We start from the raw sequence: 17,164 nt of genomic DNA, 5'->3' as shown, positions 1-17,164 counted from the left end.
TCATACCAACATGTTCCAGGGGATCTCAATTCACTAGCAGACGCTCTGAGCAGAGATCCCCTCCCAGAGGAACACGAGTGGCGATTACACAAAGAAGTCGTAGAAGATCTCTTCTCTCAGTGGGGTTTCCCCACTATAGACCTATTCGCCACAGGCGAAAACAGCCAATACCCAGACTTCGCATCCAGGTTCTCCCAGCCAGGCTCGAAGGGGAACGCTTTATGGATGAATTGGTCAGGGATGTTTGCGTACGCTTTTCCAACAACCCCTCTGATGAGGAAGGTGGTCAACAAGATGCACAGGGAATTGATGACGCTCATCCTGGTTGCTCCTATGTGGGAGAGACAACCATGGTTTCCACCCCCCATCAAGCTCCCCTATTGGTACAACCTACTCTCCCAGCACGAAGGACAGACAGTGCATCCTCAACCCAACTCGATGAACTTGGCAGCATGGCTCCTGAAGTCAGGGTTCAGGCATCTCAATTTACCCCAGAGATGTATGGATATCTTGAAAGAGTCAAGAAGGCCTGCCACAAGGCACTGTTACTATAACAAGTGGAAGAGATTTGTTATTTGGTGCCAGAATAAACAAATCAACCCAATTGACTGTACTCCTTCCAATGTTGTCACCTATATACTCCACCTACTGGGTGCAGGGTTAGTGTTTAATTCACTTAACGTACACCTGGCTGCGCTGTCAGCCTACACCACCTCCCATAACAAGGTGTCATGGTGGAAAGTGCCAGTTGTCAAGGCATTTATGGAAGGGGTAAAGAAACTCCACCCTCCAATTTCTAACCCACCACCAGGTTGGGACCTTAATGTGGTGCTTGCTAAACTCATGGGACCTCCCTTTGAACCCATGCATAAAGCTAGTCTCAAACACCTGACTTGTAAAACTGCCTTCTTAGTAACCATTACATCCATAAGAAGGGTCAGTGAAATTCAAACTCTTTCACTGCAGGATCCTTTCTTTACTGTACATAAGGATAAACTGGTTTTACGCACTCACCCTAGGTTTTCATCTAAATTAATTTCAAAATTCCATGTTAACCAGTCCATTGAGCTACCGGCCTTCCAAGAACCCAAAAGCTCCTCTGAGGTGAAACTCCACACTAGATGTGAGGAGAGCGGTCCTCTACTACGTAGACAAGACCAGACCGCTAAGAAAGACAGATCAACTGTTCGTCTCCATAGCTCCAGGCAGAGAAGGAGATTGCGTTTCTAAAGGTGCCATCTCTAAATGGATAGTCAGATGTATCCAACTCTGCTACTCCCTTTCAGATAAAACACTGCCTTTTACACCGAGGGCCCACTCTATTAGAGGTACTGGGGCCACTCTGGATTTCATTGCAAATGTACCCCTTGACACCATTTGCAAAGCCGCTGCATGAAGCTCTATTCACGCCTCTACTCAGCACTACTGCATTGACACCCATTCCAAGACAGATACTCAAGTGAGATAAGCGGTTCTAAGACCCTTGTTCGCTCATGATCCTACTCGCATCCCACCTCCTTCTTCCAACACTGCTCGCTAATCTATGCACAGCATGTGATCTAAGCAGATTCCTACTAGCCTCAGAAGGGATACATTACTCACCATAATCATATTTCTGATGCTTGTATCTGCTTAGATTCACATGCGCCCGCCCTTCCTCCCCTCTGAGAGAAGGTGCGTGGATGCTTGTAGTCTTATCTATCTTATCTGCTTGGATACTCTGTACTCGCTCTACTCCTCATGCAACCACATGTCAGAAAAAATACAATCTAAGGCTCCTAAATGCGTAAGGGATCATGGGTACTGTGGACGTCACACTAGGGATAGTATTACAGGCACGCCCTAGTTAGACACCCCTTTTCGAGTTTCAAAAAACAAACTTTAATACTCCACAGCTTCTACTAGATGTCCGCCTATGCACAGCATGTGAATTTACGATTACGGTGAGTAATGTGTGTGTGTATGTGTATATAGATATATATATATATAAAATATAAGCTTCATGGCTGCCCCAACCACAACGTGATTTCTATACTTGCGCTAAATGCAATATTATGCATGGGTGCACAGACGGACCCCCATTACTTGGACCACTGAACCGCAGGAACCAAAGTGGCGCGGCCCAGACGCACACACAGCCCAACACATCCCATTTTGGACACTGATCGACATAGAAGGAAAAGGAGGAGGAAAAAATGTGGTTGGAGAATCTGCTATGAGAAGTGTACACAAAGAAATGCTAGCTGGTGGAACAGACTAAAGCCAGACCATTTGGATATAATAACTCCAGGACTTTTAACTCCAAGCAATTTATCAGTTGCATATCCGTGTTTACTGTGTATGCTTTGTGTGCCTCTAACAATGTTTACATGGGCAGCATCTGAGGACTACTCAAAATACAAATCTCTCAACACATGGCCACCCAAAAGCAGGCAGAACATTCTCCTGCCTGCAGCAACTCTTTTCACCATGGAATTAATTCCCATTGCCAAATGTCATTGTTTTGAGCAGATACTGCTGCTGTTGCACATGGGAACATCAAGCTGAATCATGTTGGATTCTGCTCCTCTGCACTGTAAATGACATGATATAACTACAGCGTTTCCACACTATTTTATCTCAATTCCCTTAATGCCTGCTACCTTTCATTCCTTTCCTATACTCCCATCCAGTCTCCCTTCCCATACCTGGTAGTTCTCCACTTCCACCTTTTGGGGTTACCATGTAGTCGTTTTTGGTGTTCTCCTGTCCTTTTTTTAAGGAATCTCAGCATTTTTGCTGACTTTGATTATTTTTTTTTCTTCTAATTTGTGGCCAGAGGGACTTCTATGCTGCTGCACCCCTTTGTGTGATGTGCTTGTAGACCATATTGCTATGGCAAGTGGTGTTTTTTAAGCACCCAAATGTGGTCCCCGTGATATTGTACCACTCTCTAAATATGTCGGGGATTGCGCTGTTGGCATCTATAATTCAGGTTTGACTTCACCAGGAGTGCAGTCATGTCTACCCACTTTAGTAGCCAATAGTAAAGCTGTGTATTTTTGCCAGTCCTGGTAGTGGCCATATTTTGTTTTGGGCCCATCCGTCTGCCTGTGTGGACCATGAGGCAGGCCTAAAATGGCCATTATGCTGACGTTGGCTCACACTGAGCTCAACCATGCACTCCTAAAGTGGTTTACACTGGGTTAGCCTGTTTCTTTCCCTGGGGACATGCATCATACCTGTCCTGTGTGGGTGGAAAGGAGTAGTAATTGCTTTTTAAGACTAACCACCACTGAGTGGAATAGTTTAATCAGAAAGAGGACATTTTAAGGTAGGGAGTTATGTCTGTTTCTTACCTGTATTGCTGGAGGATTGCTCTGAAAATAAGCTGCTGCATTGGCTGGATCCTGCCTAATTTATCCCCGTTTCTTTTAAGGCTGCAGGAATCCCATCTCTGGATTTCCCCCACTGGCCCTTCCTGGTGGCTGGACTGACTGTCTTGGGACCATTTCCTGGCTATTGTCATGCTGCCTCTCAGGGAGTTGATCCTGGGTCAAGTGCTTTGAGGGGGGCGGGGGAGTCTCTCCTGCCTGGATGTCTGAATGAGTGGTGCACCTGTACTACTCTGGCTCTATATTCACCTCTTTGGCTGTCCTGAATCGCCTCCATCCTTTGTTCCCATCGTGCAATGTTCTTTGCTGACTGACTCCTTTTTCTGCTCGAGCTGTCCGCATCCCCTTGGTTGGTGTGCCTGTCTTTCTGGTGCCTTCACTCATTACTGCTGCCTGGTCGGTGATCCTCCTGTGCATGCCTATTCTTCTATTGATCCATCTGGGATGTCGCTGGTCCAGGGTTCAAGTCCCTGTGTATTGGTTCCTTATGGCCCTGTACGTACCGGGTCCTTCACTCCCAATATGTAGCGACTGGCACAATGAGTACTTGTTCCCAGGTCCTGATGTATTCTTTGGAATCACCGGGGGTCCTCTGGGTCCGGGGACTAGTGGGGATTTGCAACCACCCTAACCCCCCACAGCCTCCCCCCTACTCGGGGGCGCAGTCTTGATTGTGGGGACTCTACAGTGGGCCACTCCCTCTTGCTTCCATGTTCCGTCCCCCTGCTTTGTACAGGACCAGTAACTGCCCTGACTGCTCGCAGTATGATTCCTGGATGTGTGCTTGCCTGTCTGTTTAGGAATCAATTTTCTCCCAACTCCTTAGTGTTCTAATATGTAGTTTTCCACCAGGCATAGGAAATGCATGATCTATAGGAGTGGGGAGCGTTTGTCCTACGGTCCTTTTACCGTTTTTAAATGCACTGTTTTACTTTGTTGTGATTAACCCAAAGAACGTATTTGAAGTGATAGTTGCTTAATATGTAATTCTGAGGGCAAGTGGATATTTTTCAGTGAACCTGTGTAGTGTACTTTGTTGGTGGATAATGTGACCGAGACAACATCTTGACCCTGGTTAGTAGGGGATGGGAGTTTATTTGCTGGGCGGGCATGGGGGGGGGGGGGGGGGGTGTGGGGGTCATCTGCCCACCCTGTGCAGGAGACTACCAGGTTATATGCCAGAGCCAGGCTGCCCCAGAGGCAGGGTGGGGGAAGTTGTGCTTTCTTTAATTACTGCTGGTGCTGCTTTTCCTTCCACAAAGCCTGTTAGCCACTCTTCTGGCCAGGGATTTTCTTTTTCAGAACCACACCTCCCAAACTACACCTAGGTGCAACCAAGACACCGCTACACTGGAACCAAAGGAATAGAATTGAGACCCATGCAATGGACTGGGATTTATTTTTCTGTCCAACATAAATAAGACTCCCAACGGCTAACCCCAGGGCAATGGTGTAACAGAAAAGGAACACAGTGAGAAGGGATGGCAGGGGAGACTGATATCCTCCCCAAAACCAGGCGGACTCTAAACTCACCAGTGCATGAATGCCCCAAGGAAAACTAGCAGCCTGAGCACAAGGCTGCCACCCTTGCAAAGGGGACTGGGCTAAACCGTTCTTAAAGCCTTGCGCGGGATGACTGGGGGTGGGGGGGGAGAGGGGGATCCCAACCCCCAGAAAGATGGCTTAGCCAGAGATTGGCTGTGGGGAGAATGTGACCAGGGAGACCAATAGGAGCCAGGAGGCCTGTTAGATGGGGGTAGACTGAGTTATAAAAGCCCATCCAGCACAGAGAAGATTGGAAGGTGTTTGGCTAAAGCGGGCCAGAGAAGGAAAAGGAGACACTGTGAGTGTAACTGATTGAGAAGAATGTGAGGCTGGAGAGTGGTGGGAAAGTGAAATGTAATGGTAGAATTAAGAGTAGCGGGGAGGGATAAGAGAAGGAGGAAGGTAGTGGGAAAGCCAGGCGTAGAGTATAAGATTGGGAGAATTACTACTAGGGGGGTCATTGAAGGAGAGTGGTAGAGGGCAAGAAAGGGAGGAGGTTGAGTCTGTGATGGAAGAGAAGTGATTGGAGAAGAGGGATTGAGTGAGACTAGGAAGATCATAGAGGAAGTAGATGGATACAGAGAGAGACTAAGAGGGAGACACTAGTGAAGGCAACAGTAAAGCGATCTGCTACCAAAAGGATAATTTAGAAATTCCCAGAGGGAACTAGATTGGGAAGGCTACAGCCTTAAGGTGTCCCTTAAGTGTTAGAAAAGATCTAGACAGAAGGGGTTCTAGTGCTTTAGAATACACTGTGGACAATCTGCTGTTTAGGGACACCTGGGTGAGGCTGTTATGATATGATACAATGTTATAATAGGTTATTTATAACACACTTAATACCCAGAGGTTTCTATGTGCGGACCCGGGGATTGAACCTGTGTTGCTCTGTCGTCTACCTTCCAAGCCAAGCATGTTGCCTCTGAGCTATCCTCCCAAGACCGCAGGGGCGTCCACATGGAGGTTGGGAGTCATAGGGATCCCCTTAGTTTCCATCGTCCCAGCCTTCCAAAACCATTTGTTTAGTATTCTAATAATCTTAATGGTTTTTTGAAGCCATCTCTGACGAGATCTATTGGCACTCACTATCTATCCACTAGTATTTGTTCCTCCCTTGGATAAAGCCACTGCCACCCTATAGAGTGATTTAGTTCTGTTTTTTTGGTTGGAACCCTATCTTACCCCTAGGATAGATGATTTCACACCCCCTCACCAGCAGGCTGTGTAAAAATCTCCCTATTGGTCTGCCTACTAGTATGCACCTTGCATTTTCTTCAGGTGACTGCAGAGACCCAATCCCTATTAGTCTTGGACTTCTATGAATTCCCCCACCCGCACAACATGGCTCTTACCTTTTGCATACTCTCCTGCAGACAGTTACTGTAACGCTCACCTGATTCCCACGGAGGCGCAGGTCTGGCTTCGAGTGCTGATGCTTCTTCAATGGTGAAGCGCAGGACTCTGAAGATGGACAGGAAGGGCCCTCTACTCTGGCTTCTCCGGCTCGCAGGAATATTCCCCTGTGCGTGAAAAGGGAGTATTACCTACTGACTGAGTTATGCTCAAGCCTCCCACTCTCTTTCAACCCTCCACGATACTCTTCCACGATTCCCCGTGAAGTCTCACCTTAGGGTCAGGAAGGATGAGCTCTCCATCCTGCTTCAGATGCAGGGGCGCGTTGAAACCCAGTTACTTCACTGGATTGAGGATTGATGGGAGTTCAGGTAAGCTTGACTATTCAGGTAAGGCTCTGTAAAAGTTCTGTTGCAAGTTCAAAAGTCCAAGCTTAATAATAATGTTCATTGTCTTATTGCACCAAGCGCTAATGCTTATGTCTTTTTTCCCCTTAGGGGCCAGGGTTCGGAATGCCGGAGATATGGCGCCGACCCGAAGTGAAACGTGCAGTTCCAGTAAATGGCAGGTTAGTTCTGGATGAGCGCTCGGGAACTGTCTTTGCATACGCTCATTCAATGTCTTTGTCTTTTTTCCCCATAGGGGCCGGGGTCCGGAAAATGCCTGGAAGCGGCAAGACCCGAAATTAAATGGGAATGACCCAACAGGTAAGTCTTATTCCCTTCCTTCACCTCTTATTCTTGTCTTTTTCTCTAGGCTCTGGGAAGTGGCTGTGTATCCGGATGATCGCTGCTGAAGATGGAGGCACCCAGGAAAGGTGAGTGAAATGCAGCGCTGCAGCGATCGTAACGAAATGCTTTTAAAAATGATGTCTTCCTTTTCAGGATCGTCGGTGTGATGTCTCCGTGGTGCAGATTTAGCTGGTAAGGTCTCTTGTCTCCCTTTGCAGGTGACCCAGGATGCTGACAGGCGTGGCTGAAGTCCAGATGCAGGAGCTGACACGGTGAGCGTCCAGCTGCGAGGAGCAGAACAACGCGAGGCGTGAGTTGCTGATCGGGTGTGGTTTAAATAGCTTTGGAAGAAGTTCCAAGTGTGTATCCTTCCTCCGATCAGGTATGTATCCTTCCCCGACCACACCCGGGTGGAAAGTAGTCCCACAGGTAAAGTAGTTCCATTCAGGCCTCAAGAGGGCCTGGATGTGGCAGCATGGTCTGCATCAGGTAAGTGCACATTAAAACACTTGAACACATGTCTAGCTTTATGAGCCTGGCGCCTAAGGCGCCAGGACTGCGGTCCAACATGAGCCTGGCGCCTAAGGCGCCAGGACTGCGTCCAAAGGGCCCCAGCTTGGGCCCGCTGGCACTCCCCTGGGGGAAATGATGCCTGCCTCTGGGGTTGCTGGGTCGGACCTGGCTCCTTGGAGGTAGGCATCATGACAGTTACTATGTTATCCTCCTTTCCATCTTGGGCCAAAAATGCACTGTAGATTTCACTTTCAAAAGTGTACTTCCACTGAATAAATAAAAGTTAAAAAAACATTTTTTAAAAAATGTACTTACTACCTCCTAACAAATCCCCGGGGCCAGACGGGTTTGTAGACGAATTTTACAAAGTACACAGAGAAGTCCTAATCCCCTACCTTACTAAACTATTTAACCATATCGGAACCACCAAGGTTCTTGGAGGAGGCAAAGGTGATACTAATACATAAGAAGGGCAAAGAGTCGACCGAATGTGGGTCCTACCGGCCCAAAGCCTTAATAAACATTGACGCCAAAATACATACTCAAATTCTAGCTACTCAGCTCGACGCGATTCTTCCCAAAATAATACAGCCAGACCAGTCAGGATTTATTAGAGGCAGACAAACATCAGACAATGTAAGAAGAATAGCCCATCTTATCGAAAAGACCCAGAAAAGAAAAATACCGGCTCTCCACGGGTGGAGGGGGGCTTTCTTTTCGCCACCATGGTCAAGATGGGCTTCGGACCCAGCTACATTGACCGGGTCAAGGCCAACTATCAAAACCCGCTCATTCGACTAGCAATTAACGGACTCATCTCAGCACCGATTCCGGTAGGAAGGGGCACAAAACAGGGCTGCGCAATGTCCCCCCTTCTATATGCTCTTCACCTGGAATCATTCCTGGCAGCAAGAAAGACGGCCGAAGATATAAAGGGAATACCATTTGGAGGCTGCGTCCACAAGGTGGCCGCCTTTGCAGATGACATGCTGTTGTCATTGACCCATCCCATCACCTCTTCGGGCTGTGGGCAGGGAACTGGACCGTTTCGGCCAGGTGGCTGGGCTAAAAATTAACACGCACAAATCTGACGTTCTCTCCCTCACTCTGTCAGAGTGCAGAGCAAGATCTCAGAAGGGCCTAGAAATATAGATGGGTCGACAAATCTATAAAGTACTTAGGGATACAATTGACTAAATCGGTAGGCAAACTGTACATGGCAAACTATCCCCCCCCCCCTTTCTTGGAGAAGCTCAAAACCAAAATGATCGACTGGGGTCCCCTAATGATATCTTGGCTGGGACGCATTAACACCCTAAAGATGGCGATCTTACCACAGCTGCTATATTACTACACATCCATCCCAGCTTCCTTTTTTTAGAGCCATCCAGAATATAACCAACACATTTGTCTGGAACCAGGAGCACCCGAGAGTAGCAGCAAAGCTGATGAGAATGCAGACAGCCCGGGAGGGGAGGGGGGGCATGGGAGAGCCGTATTTCAGGGCATATTACCTAGCGGCACAAATCTAGATCATCAGGGATTGGCAAAGGGACGATAGGGGGAAGGTTTGGAGGCTGATGGATAGGGCGGTGGTGGGGGCGGGGGAACCTAGAGGGGATGCTGTGGATAGCGAGGTCTGACGGAACCAACCAAATGTACCGTAGCGCACTAACCTCGACAATAGGAGACGAATGGGACCAGGCAGTAAAGAGCGTACATCACCACTGATCCCTCCCCGTATACTCCCCTGCTTGGCAACCCGCAGTTCACCCCAGGACACAGACGAGCATTGGCTTTTGATCCCTGGTACCAAGGGGATGCCGTATGATACGAGACATGTTCGGCGAAAAGGTCAAACAATTTGAGCAGTGCAAGAAATACTTCGATATAGGGGAGAAGCAGAGGTTTTCCTATGTCCAGATGAGGCACTGGCTCCATCTGACTGGTCTAACCTTCTGTCTTATCTAAAAGGTGGAGCTTGCCGGCCCTGGTGCCATTAGGCCATGGATATTCTGGGAGTTATTGAGTCACAAGAGGAGTCTGAACTGTGAGGGACTAGCACAGCATGTTAGGCAGAAACCTATGCAGTTCCCTCTGGGACCACTGCAAAAGATTTAGGACTATAGGTGTTTGGTAGTAAACCCACTTGGTAGCAGTCTGTACCACACAGATTCACTTGGTAGCTGTGGCTGAGCAGTCAAACTTCCCTCAAGAAGAGTTAGGCAGTATACCGAGTATTCACAATAGGTCAAGAGAACACAATAGAATAAGTAAACACTGACCAGGGCTTGGTGTAAAAGAGATATATAATTATTTATTTAAAACCACATCTAGAAAAAACACACAGGCACTAATAGTAAGCAATTCAAAAACACAGGCACTTAAAGATATACACTCCCTTTAAAAGAATATTAGACAAGTCTTAAGTAAAGCCCCACTTATTTTCAGTCAGCGGTGAGCGCTTAACGTAGATGGCACTCTAATAATTTGTTTTTTAAAAAAGGAGAGAAAAGCAGAGAACAAATTGAACATATCCCAACCCTTTTTCACGAACACAACAAGAGAGGAAGGCAAAGTAACACCGTGAATTCAGTCAGTAGGCCGGATCCGCTTTAAGAGGATCAAACGAAATGTGTCCAAGGTCACACGGTTGCAGTGCACAAAAGTCTTGTAATGGTTCAAAAAGGAGTTGGACCAAAGAAAGGGACCAGTTAGAGGGTCAAGGCAGCAAGCCCAGTCCAGAAGGTTAAGGGGTTATTATTACCTTGTAGCAATCTTTAGAAAGGGAGGCCTGGCGGACACGGTACCTTAAAGTGGTGAGAATACTCCAGCGGGGGCAGTTGTTCCTGGCAGCGGATGCAAGTCGGTGCTTCGTTGGGGAGGAAGACAGGAGTCTGTTGCACTGCCAGGGAAGAAACCAGCCGCAGAGTTTCTCGGGTACAAGGAGCGGTCAGTTGGTTTGCGGTCCAGTGGTAAGTGGCTATCCGGCTGCCGGGGTGCTTGGCACGGGCAATTCGACCACAGACCGGTCTGGGGTGCGAAGAGAAGAAGGTAAACTGGTTTTGCCCACCAGTCGGGGGAAGAAGCCTCTCCAGCCGGGAGATCTTCTCTGTCGTCGGGAAGGGGTGAGTCGGTTCCGCAGGGCTCCACCGGTGGTGTCGTCGTGGTAGGTCGGCTCAGCTTCTCCCTCGCCGGATTCTCGTGTCCTGTGGCGACTTCTGAAGTTCCAGTCCCCAAAGCCCTGCTTTTATGCAGCATACCCCATTCACTCAGCCTAGCTGTCAATCAAACATGCTAAGTGGTGAGCCGGCCAGCTCACCACTTGGGCCAATCACACAAGAGTGCGACTTGAGTTACCAAGGTAACTCAGTCCAGGGTGCCTAAACCTCCTCCCACACCCCCTGTGGTACCCAGACAGAGTGGCACCACTTTTGGAGGCTTCTGTGGAGAAGCCCGCCAAAAAGTGGAACAAAGGGCTCGACTTGGGTTGGAGTCACAGAAGAGAACACAAACGCCATTTTAGAATCGAGTCCTGGCAAAAAAATACCAACCAGCGAATTAATATTAATTAAATAAACCGCCGGTATGTTCGAGGCTATGAGAATTAAATAATTAAAGTTGGTAGCCTCGACCAATGGGAAAATCCCATAGGGAAATATTCGCGGTCGAATATAAAAAGTAGTATCCACTGTCACCAGCCAAAACTCGATCAGGGGGGACGGAGACGTGCCCCCTCGACTAACAGACCCAAGGGCAATCGAATTGCCCCGACCAGTATGTCCACAATATGATGGTTTGTACTGGTTTCTGTTAATAATTTGGGACTAGTAAAGCCAATGGTGACTTTACATGCCCTGGGAGACAGTAGTCAGTCCCAGGGCATGGAGTCTATGGTGGGGTGTCACTATGACACCCCTGTGTTACTGCACGGAGGGTGCTGTGTAACACACATAGTCAAAACACATGAGACCCCATGGAGTAAAGGACCCCATAGCCCATAAAACACATTAACAGTCAAAGAAACACCATGAATCCCCAAATAGAGGGCACTGCAGTAGTCAATTTTAGACATGATGAGAGTTCTGGCAACGGTGATGCTATTAGGTGTAGTCAGAAAAGGTCTGCAGGCTGCAATGAGTTTGCAGGTATATGCCGAAGCAGATCTGACTGCGTTGGTTTGTCGTGACAGGGACAGGGAGGCGTCTAGATAAATACCTAACATTTTGGTGTCCTTGGATACCTTGATAACGTTGCCATCAATGATGAAAGACTGATAGCGGTGCTCTAATTTATTAAGACGTTGAGTGGAGCCCAGGATAAGGAGCTCAGTCTTGTCATCATTAAGGCAAAGTTCGTGTTGGGCCATCCAGGTCTGGATGACCAAATGCACGTCATTCAGCGCCTTGGTGTCAACTGTGTAGTCGCCAGTGATGGGGACGCGTGTCTGGGTGTCGTCAGCATAATTTGTGTAAAACACCCAGATAATCAAGCACATCAAAGAGCGGTTTAGTAAACACATTGTATAGTGTACGTGACACGCAAGAACCTTGTGGGACACCACAATGAATTGGAGCAGGGTCAGCAGCTGCAGAGGGGAGAAGACTCTCATGGATCTATTACTCAGAGGCGTTGATCCATGCCGTGCCTGAGTCTGAGAAGTGGGCAGCAGAGCGGAGGTGTTGGCATAGGATTTGGTGATTGACCAATTCAAAGGCCGCAGAGAGATCAAGGAGTAATAGCAAGGCTAATTTCCCGTTGTCTTTCAAGACTTCGATTTGTGTTTTCAGATCTATCGGAGCCGTTTCAGTCCCATTCCTGGGACAGAAGCCAGATTGCCTCAGACCTAGGAGATTGCTGGCTTCCAAATAGTCTTGAATCTGCAGGTATGCAGCATGGTCAAAGGGACGGTGGTGATGGGTCTATAGTTTGTAGGTATGCTTGGGTCTAAGGATGGTTTTTTAAGCAGTGGGATCACCCACGCGTCCTTAAGATTGTCAGGAACAATGCCTGTTTTAAAGGAAGAGTTAATAAAGGCCGTGATGAACGGGGCCAAGTTGTGAGCGGAATCCTTGATAATAGTAGCCGGACAGGAATCGCCTTGACTATTAGATGGTTTGATTTTATTGATGAGGTCTTCCACCTCGGGGATGGCAAGGGGCGAGAAGGCAAAAGGCTTGAGGTGGGGTGTGGCCAAGGGGGCAGCCATTACTGAGGTAGTGGGACGATTGTCAGACTTCAAGCAGTTTTGTTTCTCAATTTTAGATTGAAGTGATGAAATTTTGTTCAGTAGTGCTGACTGGATGTTTGCACACCATTTACTGTCTTAAATACAGGTGTCAGGAGGGGTGGTGGGAGATTCAAGTTCCTTTTAGGATCTTTAGATGAATAGCTCTTTAGTATTTGAGTCTGCTTGCATGATGTGATTGTTGAAAGACTCCTTCTTAGCATGGAAGATGGCATCTTTATAGTTCAAGGAGGCTAGGATGAGACCATCCTTGTGAGCATCCGACAAATGACTTTTCCAGTGATTTTCCGGGCAGCGTTTAGCTTTGCGAAGCACTCTTAACTGAGGAGTAAACCAAGAGTTAAGATGTGCATGTGGTTTGTGCTTCCTAAGTTTAATAGGAGTTATTGAGTTTAGTGCTAAGAGCATAGCCTGATTGTATGTGTCCACTAGGATTGTAGGATCCGAGCATGAGTGGGTAACTTTGCAGAGGGAGTAGTTTCTCTCTGGTTATGTCTCTTTTATTTCTCGTAGGGAGGGCTGGCGTCATCATTGGAAGAGAGCGTGGGGCTGCTTCAATATTAAAGGAGATAATATGGTGGTCGGACCATACGCAAGGTGTATTGGAGAGTGCGTTAATGTTGCAGTTAGTGCCAGCTAGCCAATCAAGTGTCCTACCTTTGGTGGTAGGTTCTTGAATGTAATGGGTGAAACCGAAGTCGGTTAAGGTATTGGCAAGATCGATGGTGGTGGGGTCATTAGGGCCACCATGTTTCAGATTGAGGTCTCCTATGAGAATGATTTGCGAGTTAGTTTTAGATTTATCAAGAAGTAAGGTGGAGGTCTTGTCTGCAAAGGAGGAGGCTTGTAAATGAGGTGAAGGGTGGCAGTTTGGTTGGGCATTATCGGCAGTTTGACCGAAAGTAATTCTGTGGACTCAAAGTTGGCATTGGCGGTCGATTTTGCATGTGGGAGAGGGGCACCTCGGATGTGCTGGGAGGGACTGGCAGAACCTTATGAGCGTGGGGGGGCTAGCTGCCCCTGATTTTGAGCTCTACTACATAGTCGCACAGGCTCAGCATGCTAGACACTGGTACTCTCCAGACTCTGGCCTAGTGCACAGAGCACAGGAGTGATATGGCACAGCGCCAATGGATCTTAGGGCAGTTATCATGTAGACACCTCCACTTTCGATCCGGGCTTCACAGTTGTAAATGTGTGGTCGCGACTGTTTAAGTGACTGGAGTTAACGGCTCCATATAGTGGCGCAGCACCTCTATGGAATTGCCCTGGGCTCACCGACAGATGATCCATATGTGCAGATGTCATGGGATGTAGATAAGGAAATGGTCCTGGGAGACTTGTACCTGGGTGGGAGGTTTGTAACCCTAGAGGAATTTTCAGCAAAGCTAGGTAACGGCCCCAATAACATTTTGCGATATGGATGACGGCAGATGGCAGTCGTTCCCTCAGGAACCGGAATCCCATGAATGCATTTACATGCTAGTGTCAGGCGAAGATCCTAAGAGGCTAGTTTCCAGGTTATACAAAATGGTACAGGTCAGCCAGTCACTCTGCAACACAGCGAAATTAAAAATGGGAACGAGACCTGGATAATTCATGGTACTAAATCAGTTGTATTTTACGCCAGCTCGACTCTTGCAGTTCTTCCCTGGCGTAGCTTATGAATGTGTGAAGTGTGGCACGAAGGGGGCCCATTCACTGCATGTGTTTTGGAATTGCCGATGACCATGCGGTTCTAGCAGGAGATAGCAGATGTAGTGCACGACTTGGTCAGTATCCGTTAGGTGACATTGGCAAGGTAATTATACAGAAACGCAGATTGTTTAATATGGACTGTATCGTCTCTAAAAATTGTATCTTGAAGCGATGGAAATCCAACGCTGCTCTGTCATGTCTGGAGTGGCTCAAAGAACTGACTTATGTCAACTAGAGGGAGGAGGGTTATGTGGCAACAATAACATGCAGGCCGAAAGATGTATGGAGGCTATTTCGAGATGACCTTACCCGTACACAGTGGGAGGGTGAACTGCATTCATAGAAGTATGTGTTGGACAGTTATATTTGTGTGGGGAGACTGCTCGGGTTCATCTTGTAGAAAAATTATTGTAATGTGCTTGTGCAATGCATACCGAATATTGTAATTTACTTTGACTTGACAGGAGAGCCATGTAATGTCTACAACTTGTCTGCCTGTTATTAAAATAAAGTATTAAAAGAAAGTAATTTATGATTTTACTCCCCATGAATAGGTGTGTGCTATACTACATGTGTTCTGATAAGGTTTGACTTGCCTAGAAATAATGTTTGTTTTCTAAACAAGGTTTGTGCTTTGGTCTGTGTACCTTCAAGCATTGGGTTGTGTTCTTATATTGTGTTTACAATTCTATGACCAAGTACTTACACCCAAGATGTATCTTGGCCTAACTTGTATTTATAATAAACCTTTATTTTTTATAATACTTCTGGTTGTCAGTGTTTCTTTTGAACCCTTGGTATACTACAAGTTCTTTGTACCTTCCTACAGACCTCTCTCCCTCCTAAAATAAGCTTGGCTGCTCTGTCTACGCTACCATATACTCAGGAGGTCCAGCCTTATATAATAAGAGTGGAGTCTTGTACTGTCTCAGTTGTATGGTTTTACTAAGCCCTTAGTTAGCTTCAGAAAACCTGTCCTAACAAATGACACTCTTCTTTGCTTCTAATCAATACTTCTGCATTGGTTTCCTTTCCTGTATTTTGTTAATCTCTGGTGTTCTTCTTTCCCTACTGCTCCTAGTGACTGCATTCTTAATCTCCTTGTAGATAGGTGCAGACGGACAGAACTCACTCGTGCGAGGCTCGGCCGGGATACAAAATGTCCAGTGGCGCTATGACCAGGCTGCTGTTGTTGCCACTCTCCATTTGTCGGAGGTAAGAGTTGGATTGGACTTTGCATACATGTTTTGTGTTTGTTTCCCTTGTTTAACCGCTGATGATGATCAATTATTTTCCTACAGGCCACAGAAAACAATGTTTCTTGGCAAAGGTTCCTTCCTTCAGGACCAGTCGCTCTCCTCCCGGTAAGAGAAAAGTGCCTTTTTTATCCTGTTTTGTCCAGTTTTAGCTGAATGCACATATTCAGTGATTCCTCATGGTATTGTCACCTCACTCCCACCGCGCCAAAGCTGTCCATCTTTATTTCTGCAAATTCATAGTATGCATTTTAGTCTCACGCTCAGCCTGGATTCTCCATACGATTGGGTTAGTCTGACACCTTGCTACAAACTCCCAAAAAAAAGGAGCAATAGAAACTGGTGTACAGGGACCATGTGGTCTGCTGAAAGCTGTACAGTAGACTCTATAAAATGAATAAAGCACTTGCACCGGGAAAGGTGTATGAGCATAGAAGCAAATAGTTAGGCCATTTTATCATGTGATGTCACAGTTGTAATGCGTCATAGTGATAAAAATGAATGTTGCTTGACTAGGTTGATCACTCCATTTAAGAACTTTTATGAGAATCCATTAAACCATGGGTCTAATCTGTAGCACTCCAAATATTTTAGGCTACTCATGATCGCTAAACATAGACTATGGTGTTTAGGGCTGATTAGTGTTGTAGTCTAAAACCTATGAAGAGCTAAAGGTTTCTCATACCTCTGTTCACATTTTTGTGAATAAACAAGACAAAATAATAACAAATCAAAATAATGCAGCACCAACATACACATTGTGGACCCATTTTATCATCCTTTCTTGTAACCAACCCAACCAGCCTCCATCCTCTCTGCAGGTTTCTATTCCCAGCAGTTCGTGTCCGCCCCAATTCAGAGGGCTGTGCTCGCCATGTCATCCTGTGATTCCCTCCCACTTCCCACATATTTTGTATTTTATTGAATTTAATAGCCCTTTAATCCAAAGTGCTTTACATGAGAACACGCAAAATACAAGCATAATATGGAAATTGAATCATAACTTGAAAACAGTGTAAAGAACAATTTACAATATTGCAGAGGTGAGGGATTAGGGAGGGGCAGAGGAGAGTGAGGGAAAGGGAGATGTTAGTGGAGGTAAGAGCAGGAGTAAGAGGGAATGTATGAGTGAGAGGAAGAGGAGAGAGAAGACTAGGACTAGAAGAGAGCAGGGAGTGGGGGGGGAAGGAGGTAGTGCGGGATAGGGAGAGTAGTGGTAGGAGGTGAGGAATGAGGGAGAAGAGCAAGAAGAAACGAAGGGTGTTGGGGAGGTGAGTGGAAAAGATAATATTTGAGAGAAGAGCGAAAGGAAGGGAAGGAAGGGGAAGAATGGATGTGAAGGGGGAGGAGGTTCCAGTGGAAGGGAAGCAAGGAGTTGGAAAGATCGGAAGCAGGAGGGGGCACGAGGAGGAGGAGGAGGAGAGTAGGAAGAGAGAGTAGGAAGAG

At 47.0% G+C, this 17,164-nt stretch overlaps 1 protein-coding gene across 1 annotated transcript in view; it reads left to right on the top strand.

Annotated features, from left to right (window-relative positions):
• Positions 1 to 17,164, top strand: part of COQ6 (coenzyme Q6, monooxygenase) — a 158,805-nt gene that overhangs the window by 29,797 nt on the left and 111,844 nt on the right. The window contains exons 6-7 of the mRNA XM_069637653.1: positions 15,570 to 15,677; positions 15,764 to 15,826. Of these exons, the coding sequence (XP_069493754.1) occupies positions 15,570 to 15,677; positions 15,764 to 15,826 (171 nt within the window). The remainder of the gene's footprint in view (positions 1 to 15,569; positions 15,678 to 15,763; positions 15,827 to 17,164) is intronic.

The sequence above is a fragment of the Ambystoma mexicanum genome, chromosome 14 (assembly GCF_040938575.1).
Source record: "Ambystoma mexicanum isolate Mex_15411 chromosome 14, UKY_AmexF1_1, whole genome shotgun sequence".
Lineage (NCBI taxonomy): Eukaryota > Metazoa > Chordata > Amphibia > Caudata > Ambystomatidae > Ambystoma > Ambystoma mexicanum.
The sequence above is the reverse complement of the archived record's forward strand: the minus strand, read 5'-3'. Positions and strand labels throughout refer to the sequence as shown.